Consider the following 8668-nt stretch of genomic DNA (forward strand, 5'->3'; position numbering starts at 1 on the left):
GTGGGACTGAAACTACTGGGACTAAGGTCACCACTGCTCTGGACCTGTAGGACACTCTGAGTCCAGTTCCAGAGTCAGCTTTTATAGGCTCCCCCTACGTCTCCCTTGTGGCAGGGTCTGATCTGATCTTAGCAGAGGGAAAAGATGTCCATCACCTGAGGACACTAGCAAAAAAATTGAGGATTGTAGGGAGCAATTATATAAGCGGTCCTAACAACATTGTTTGCCAGTGACCTCACCTGTAGGTGGCAGCATATAACCCATGATAAATTCCTAACCACTTCACTGTCATCAATGTAAGGAATACGGAAAACACAGATCCGCTTCCAGCTGGCCAGCCCAACGTCACTTATGTTGGCTGCATTCTTGATTTTGCAATAAGCTCATGGTCGCTTCAGCAACCTTCAACTTTTCAACTTATAGCAGAAGTGATCCCCGCACTCTGGTGAGTAGAATAGTAGTTGATTACAACGATTTATTCAAAAAGTGGGCACCCCTCAATCCCCGCAGTTGGTGCCATTCCTGCTTCCTGGATTGTAGTGTCCTCTCCTCTCTGTGGCTCTCTGCTACCTCTTCTGATCTTCTGTGGACTTTGATCCCCCTCGGTTCTCCGAGCCCCCCATGTCCACCAATTCATCTTCCTCCATGTGCTTTAAGGGGCATATATATGTGCAGCTGTGGGGTGAGGAAGGTCTACACTGCTTAAATTGGCTGTCTGCAGTTCCCCAGCACTGAGGCTCATTCAGGCTAGCATATCGGGGGTGGTAAAACCCATTGGTTGAGCCATGGTTTACTGGTCCTGAACTGCTCCCCGTTAACTTCAGAGGCACCAATCAGGGATGTAGACATGCCACAGCCATGAAGCAAAGCTGGTACCCATTAATGCATTCGGCAGATACCACCACCCACCTAACATGACCCATTCATAGATTTCATATGATCCAGTTTCCATCACATGATTCCGATTGCAGCTTCCAGGTCGGTCGTGCCCAGAGGAACCCTTCCCCTAGACTCTGCAGTAGATAGGGCCACTCTGCAACCACCCCATATCCATGTGAAATGCACATGGTTGCAGGGTGGTGACGCTGCATTTGATCTGAGTATGGAGCACTTTTCGAAGGAGTGCCAGTCTCTGTCCCTAGAGTGAATGAGCCCTAAAGCTGCCCATACATGGATGGAAATTCAGCCGGTTCTGCGGGGATCGGCTCGATGTCAATCGGTGTGCGGCCGTCCCTGCTCAGCAGAAGTCAATCATTAGAACAAATTCTATAGAAGGGGCGTAATTGTGAATTTTTCTTAATCCCAACTGGCTGCCGTCATTGGTCAGTGTAAGTCACCTATTTACAGTTCTGTGTTCCTTCAATTCTCACTGGTTTACAAAGAAAACACAAATTACAATTTACAAATATTTATTATTTATTAGCTCAGTACAGGTCCATGTTCTAGAATTAGAAGGAATTTTGTAAGTTATGTTGTATTTGTATCCGCTAATAATGATTTTCCTGTATTTTCAGCAAAAATATTATTATTTTGATTTGTGCAATTATCATGTGACCTAAATCTAAAAATCTAATAAATCAAAAAGCTAAAAATCAGTATAAGTGATACAATATTAAGGCAGTAGTTATAAAAGTGATCCCATGGAATTCTATTGGTGATCCATTCTATGGGGACACATTATATTAGGATCCATTATAAAAGTGATATAATATATGATATAATAATGTAGATACACTTATCAATCACACATGATGACAGCGATATATGATGGAAAAGAATGACACAATCTTCAAACTTATTATATTCTTATTTCTACTACATATTGTAATATTATATTATAGATAGATAGATTGGGTCTTAAAGGGCCAGTACACCTCCATCTGTGCCTCCCATAAGTCATGTTACACTCTGCGCTGTGTCTCAGGTCCAGCACTCTATACAATGTCCCATCTCTCTATACATAATGATAATGTACTGGGAGGAGCCATAGGAAATAATGCCCCGCCCCTTTGGAGTAATGCAGCAGCCGTACACCTCCTATAGAGTCTCCATGTACCTTCACACTCCGGAGAAGTGTATACTCTTATATTGCAGTCTATAGAGAACAGTAAGTACATCTCTCCAGGTAAGTACTGCACCCCCAGAGCAGTGCACCCCATCACCTCTTACCACTGAACATAGTCATACTGACTGAGGGACCTTTGGCCAGCACAGAGGCGGTATAAAGAGACTCCTCCCACTTTATTCTTTCAGGGTAAAGTGGGAGGTTCTCTTGAAAACCCTCCAAACCCCCCTATATATTCTCCTTTGCTGTTCCCCAATATGTTGTTGCTCCAACAAAGCCTCTGGTAGGTTCCCAATTTCCTGGGTATGAGGGATCATGTGATCTTCTCCCAGCATACAATGCTCAGGTCTAAGCAGCCAATCACCAGGCTTGAATACTGTCACATGAGGGAGGGGTGACATCATCAATCCTGTGTAAGTTCTGATATATTCCAACATGGAACCTACATGGGGGGAGGGGAGATGGAGCATCAGAGGAGATCAATATTGGGAAATATAAAGGGGTTGGGATGGGCTCTGAGTGGACAAGTGACAGAGTCTCTTTAAGACCATGTGGGGTCCCAAAACAATGTGATATATTTGGGTCTCCAAAATAAATAAGATAAAGCCTCATATAGGATCCCTAGGTATTGAGACACACTTGGGGCTCCAGACAGACTCCTTTCGCACCCAAGCCAAAAAATCAAAGTGCCCCCCCCATGAGATGTGAACTATAGCGGTATAGATTGCAGGTTCTGCCATTTTTGTGCCCCCATCCCACTGAAGTACCCAAGTTGGTCGCCTTGTCTGCAACTCTTTGGCTCGGCCCTGCCACCAGACCCTTGGAAATGTTTGGGGGCCCCAGGCAATGTTAGATTTTTTAGGCTTCCAGAGAATGGGACATATTTGGGCCCCCAGGGACTGGGCATATTTGGGGAACCCTAGAGAATGTCACATACTTGTGTTCCCAAGCCATATGATATATTTGGGGCCCCTAGGCAATGTGATATTTTTGTGGCCTTCAGACAATGTCATATACAGTATTTGGGCCCCCGGCTACCCTCGTAGGCCTTGAGAAAGATACAGTAACAGATGAACCCCGTGTTCTCTTTTTCCCATAATACATCTCTTCTTATTCAGCAAAGTAGTGCAGAGTGTGAGACCCGGAGCAACCAATCAGATAGTGTGACTGTTAGCAGCACTTTGATGTATATTGGTGTTCAGCGTGTTCAGGGCCACAGAAGGGGTAGAACCGGCCCTCCTGTATGGGGTCTGGGCAGCTTTATGGGACAGTTCAAAAAGCTGCTGATCACAGCCAAGAGCCCCACCATCTCCCCCACAGTACGGATGACTTCTCCTTCTCTCCTTCTCACCAGCTGCTGCAGGGGGAGCCACAGGGGGATCAGTTTCAGAGATTGGCCCCCCACTGCTCTGATCAACCCCCTCCTGTCCCCAATCTCCATTCCACACAGCTCTAATCCCATGGTGGCCCTCTTCTCTCCACAGCTCTGCCAGCTTCTCCTCCTCTCTCCTGCTGGCTGTCAGCTGCTGTGGGCACACAGGGGGACCAGTAAATATGTGATATTTATCAGCCCCTTCTTTTTGTGAGTGAACACAGTGCGTGATTGATAGTGATTACTTCTGTGTTTATTCATAACTGAAGCATGATAAACTGTGCTTACTATGCTTCGGTTGGTGAATGAACAGTAAGCCTCTGTACAGAACACTTTCTGTTCATTCATTTCCTGCAGCTTCAGCTCCAGAGAAAGAAGTGGGGATTTCTGTCCTCAATCTCTTCTTCTGCCTAAAGAGTGTATCATCAGAGGTCTGTATGGACCCCTGATATTTCACAAAAGCCCCTCACACACAGGGATGTTAAAAAATGTAAATAATAAAACAAAAGTAAATTGTAAAAAAAAACATAATTAAGGGTTCATTCCCACAGGTAGTCTGGCTGCATGAATTTGTTCATGCGGCTGAAGCCGTGTTCAGGGCCATACACCTGACCCCACACACCCATCCAGGCTGGGGGGTCCCTGTCAGGTAATGTACGGGGCCCCATGATCTCTAACAGCAGCCCTGAGTGTGTTCTCCAGTCTCACCCTCTCTGTCTTCCCGTATATTCTACATATTACCAGCCTGATGTGTGCCGTGTCTCTGTAAGGTATTGTCCTCTCTGGTGGGGAAGATGATGGAGAGACCGGAGAACATGCTGCACAGCAATATACATCTCAGTGCTGATAACAGTGACACCAACACTATTATATTACTGATACATTCCATTAAAGTCTATGCCAAGCTAAGAACTTTTCTTTATAGTATTGGATGGAGTGAGGGAGGATTAGAACCCCTGTTGTGTTTTTACTGCTATCTGGGGATTCCCCTCACTTCCTGTCCTACTGACAACATTGTACCGGGCAGGAAGTGAGACGAAATCAGCAAAGGGGACCCAGACATACATTTTTAGTAGAATAGGGGAAGGCCTAGAGCCCCAGTCAGATTTTATTATAATTGTGGAGAGCGCCCCTCACTTCCTGCTTGGTAAAATGGAGACCTGGATAGCAGTAAAATCCTGATAGGGGTTCTAATTCTCCCCCACTCCATCCAGAACTAAGAAAAGAAAACATTATGGGTGGACATACACTTTAATGATACATCACATTTTATTATCTTAGCAGTAAATCTCTAGATCCCTTCTTCATATATTTCCTCTGAGATTGTTACATTTCTTTTCATCTCTATTTAGTATAGATTGTATGGAATAGGAGGAGGAAAGAGAGGAGAGGGGACCCCATCCTATCCAATCACAGCGACCGCACTGCACCCCGCACAGAGCGACTGCATGTGGGGGAGAGGCAGGGAATAGGGGGAGGGGCCAGAGGAGGAGATTGGTGATGTCACACACTGTGATAACTTTCTGTTTAATGATTACAATGAAAGTAATTGTCATGAGATAGATAGATAGATAGATAGATAGATAGATAGATAGATAGATAGATAGATAGATAGATAGATAGGCCACACCCCTCTTTACTGACAAATAGGAACATGTGATTCACTGTTACTCCAGTAACTGGAGAGATCTCCTACCCAATCACAGGGAGTGACAGAGGGAGAAATCACAAATAGAAGAAAAACCTGCAGGGCACTGACTGAAGTCCCACCCACTGCTTTATCCTATTGGCTGAAAATTCTACCAATCCCACTATCCATCCTTGTGACATCACCAGTCTCTGGGCAGAGTTCTGACTATTACTATTATTCCCTATTCCTCCCACAGATCTTTATACAACCTTCCCATATACGTATCCCAGCATGGAGGGGCTCAGTGAAGGTGGTGGTGAAGGTGTGGAGATGTCGGATCGGGTCACACAGATCATAAAAGGAGATCCGTCCGACCCCATAATCCAGATCTATCCTGACTCTGTTACTGGAGATATTGGAGGGTAAGAGGATCCATTTCCTGTCATGTATCACCTTATACTGATCACCATCCCTGTACAAACCCCAGGACTTCTTATTATATCCAATCAGTGACTGCCCTCCCCCTCTCCTGTCTATACTGGGGTAACACATCCCGACTCTCCATCCATCTGATCCCCCGACATCCACTTCCCAGTAATGTCTCCCTGAGGAGAAACTCCGACTGCTCAACACCTGATAACAATTCTGAAATCTCTCTGGTGTTTCTGGACGATTCTGTTTTCTATGTGACCTGGATACAGTTTTCCTGTCATCTGATATATGGAGAATATTATGAGCTGTATTTACATCCAGTAATATGTCTGCAGCTCCCTGTATATAGGAGGATACATTTACCTCTCTTATTATATCAGATAATGTGTGTAATGTGTGTGATATCCCATCTACATCCAGACCCCCTCCATCATGGAGGAGCTCCTCATGTCTCTCTCTGTCCTCATTATCTCCATCCTCAGTATCACACAAGTCACCTGTGTCTGATTCCTGTAAGACAGTCAGTGGATCCGTCACGTTACACAGCTCCTCAATGTGACGCAACTTCCTGGACAGCTCCTCCTTCTTTATTTCCAGATCCCGGATGGAGATGGAGATCCGCTCTGCCCTCCCAGAGATTTCCCTCAGGACTCTCTTCTCCAGGTCTTCCAGACGTCTCCTGAGATCTCTAAACAGGACAGTGACTCTCTCAGTGTCACCAGCTGCTTCTTCTTCTACTTTCCTCCTGTGTTCCTGCAGACTCTGGACTCTTTCCTCCGTCTCCTCTCTCTTTATCAGAAGTTTCTGCAGAACATTCCTCAGTGTCTCCTTCTTCTTCTCAGAAGCCTCATTCACTGACTCCATCTCATGTCCTTTATGTCCTCCAATCATACAACAAGACACACAGATACAGGTCTCATCCTCAGTGCAGTAATACTCCAGGATCTTCTTATGGACGGAGCATTTCCTGCTCTCCATGGACAAGGTGGGGTCACATAAGACGTGTTCTGGAGACTTTTTGTGGACTCTCAGGTGTTTATCACAAAGAGAAACCTCACAGAGCAGACAGGATCTAACAGCAGGTACAGGAGAGTCCACACAGTAAGTACAGAAGACCCCGGACTCCTCCTGATGTGGCTGAGCAGACAGGAAATTCCCCACTATGTTACGTAGTGTTATGTTCCTCTGCAGTGCAGGCCGATCCGGAAACTTCTCTCGGCATTCAGGACAGGAATATCCTCCAGACCCCTCCTGTGTATCCAGCACACGATCAATACAGACCCGGCAGAAGTTGTGTCCACATCTCAGGTTTACAGGATCTGTATAAATGTTCAGGCAGACGGAACATTCCAACTCGGCTCCCAGGTTAGCAGACGCCATCGCTGACAGCAGAAGAGAGAAATGAAAGTGAAAATCTCTGACACCGGAGAAGAATGCAGTTGGGAGGGTCACTTCCTCCTACACATGGCGAGGCTGATCCAGATCAGTACTGAAAAGGAAGGTTTTTTTTCCCACAGTAGTAAAGATAATCAAACCTCCCAAATTTGAGAGATTTTCAACTGCCCCTGATCTCATCCAATGTTATCTTATGTGTACATGTACACAGGTTTGTTTAACCACTTCAGATCCGCGCTATTGCCAAATGACGGCATTAGCGCGGACCTACATTTCCAGGACTACGTCTATTGACGTCGTCCTGGTTACGAGCGGCCTGCGCGCCCCCTGAGGGGCGCGCGCGGCGCGCTCTGTGATCGGCGAGTCCGTGAGACTCGCCTGATCACCGATCCGTGTAAGGGGTCGATCCCGACCCCTTATCACGTGATCAGCTGTCAGCCAATGACAGCTGATCATGTGATAGAACGGAGCCGGTAATCGGCTATTATTCCTCCTCGCGCTGACAGCGCGAGGAGAGAAAAAAAAAGCCGATCACCGGCGGCCGTGATCGGGACATCAGTCCCGATCACGGCCATCAATACAAGGGACCACCTGCCACCTGCCTGTGCCCACCTGCCTCCCGCAGTGCCATCCTGAAGTAAAATAAAAGAAAAAGTAAGTGCCCCCCGTTAGTGCCCCCTGTCAGTGCCCATAGTGCCCACAGTGCCACCCACAGTGCCACCCACAGTGCCACCCACAGTGCCACCCCACAGTGCCACCCACAGTGCCACCCAATCTGCCTCAAAGGTGCTGCACCCCAGTGCCGCCCATCAGTGCCCAGCAGTGCCGCCCATCAGTGCCCAGCAGTGCCGCCCATCAGTGCCCAGCAGTGCCACCTATCAGAGCCACCTATCAGTGCCACCTATCAGTGCCCATCAGTCCCATCTATCTGTGGTACCTATCAGTGCCCATCCGTGCCACCCATCCGTGCCACTTATCCGTGCCACCCATCCGTGCCATCTTATCTGTGCCCATCTTTGCCCATCAGTGCCGCCTTATCTGTGCCCATCGGTGCCGCCTTATCTGTGCCTATTAGTGCCGCCTTAACTATGCCTATCAGTGCCCACCAGTGCAGCCCATCAGTGCCCACCAATGCAGCCCATCAGTGCCCACCAATGCAGCCCATCAGTGCCCACCAATGCAGCCTATCAGTGCCGCCTAATCAGCGCACTTCAATGAAGGAGAAAAATGACCCGTTTGCAAAATTTTATAACAAACTATTAAAACATGATTTTTTTTTTTTTTTTTTTTGCATCTTTTTTTGTTTGTTTTGCAAAAAATAAAACTCCGAGCTGTAACTAAATACCACCAAAAGAAAGCTCTATTTGTGGGAAAAAAATGATAAAAATTTCATTTGGGTACAGTGTTGTATGCCCGCGCAATTGTCACTCAAAGTGCATCAGCGCTGAAAGCTGAAAATTGGTCTGGGACTGAGGGGGGTTTAAGTGCCCAGTAAGCAAGTGGTTAACCACTTTCAGACCGGACCATTTTGCTGGTAAATGACCAGAGGTCTTTTTACACTTTGGCACTGCGCTGCTTTAACTGGTAATTGCGCGGTCATGCAATGTTGTACCCAAACAAAATTTGCGTCCTTTTCTTCCCACAAATAGAGCTTTCTTTTGATGGTATTTGATTGCCTCTGCGATTTTTATTTTTTGCGATATAAACGTAAAAAGACCGCAAATTTTGAAAAAAAATGATATTTTCTACTTTTTGTTATTAGAAAAATCCAATA

At 46.4% G+C, this 8668-nt stretch overlaps 1 protein-coding gene across 1 annotated transcript; it reads right to left on the bottom strand.

Annotated features, from left to right (window-relative positions):
* Positions 1-4442: 4442 nt before the first annotated feature.
* On the bottom strand, positions 4443-6899 carry LOC143961894 (nuclear factor 7, ovary-like). The gene has a single exon (XM_077471227.1). The coding sequence runs from the start codon at positions 6877-6879 to the stop codon at positions 5302-5304; it is 1578 nt and encodes a 525-aa protein (XP_077327353.1). The 5' UTR covers positions 6880-6899; the 3' UTR covers positions 4443-5301.
* Between the last annotated feature and the right edge of the window lie 1769 nt (positions 6900-8668).

Source organism: Lithobates pipiens, unplaced genomic scaffold (genome assembly GCF_037356315.1).
Source record: "Lithobates pipiens isolate NorthernLeopardFrog02 unplaced genomic scaffold, aLitPip1_a1.2 Scaffold_8, whole genome shotgun sequence".
Lineage (NCBI taxonomy): Eukaryota > Metazoa > Chordata > Amphibia > Anura > Ranidae > Lithobates > Lithobates pipiens.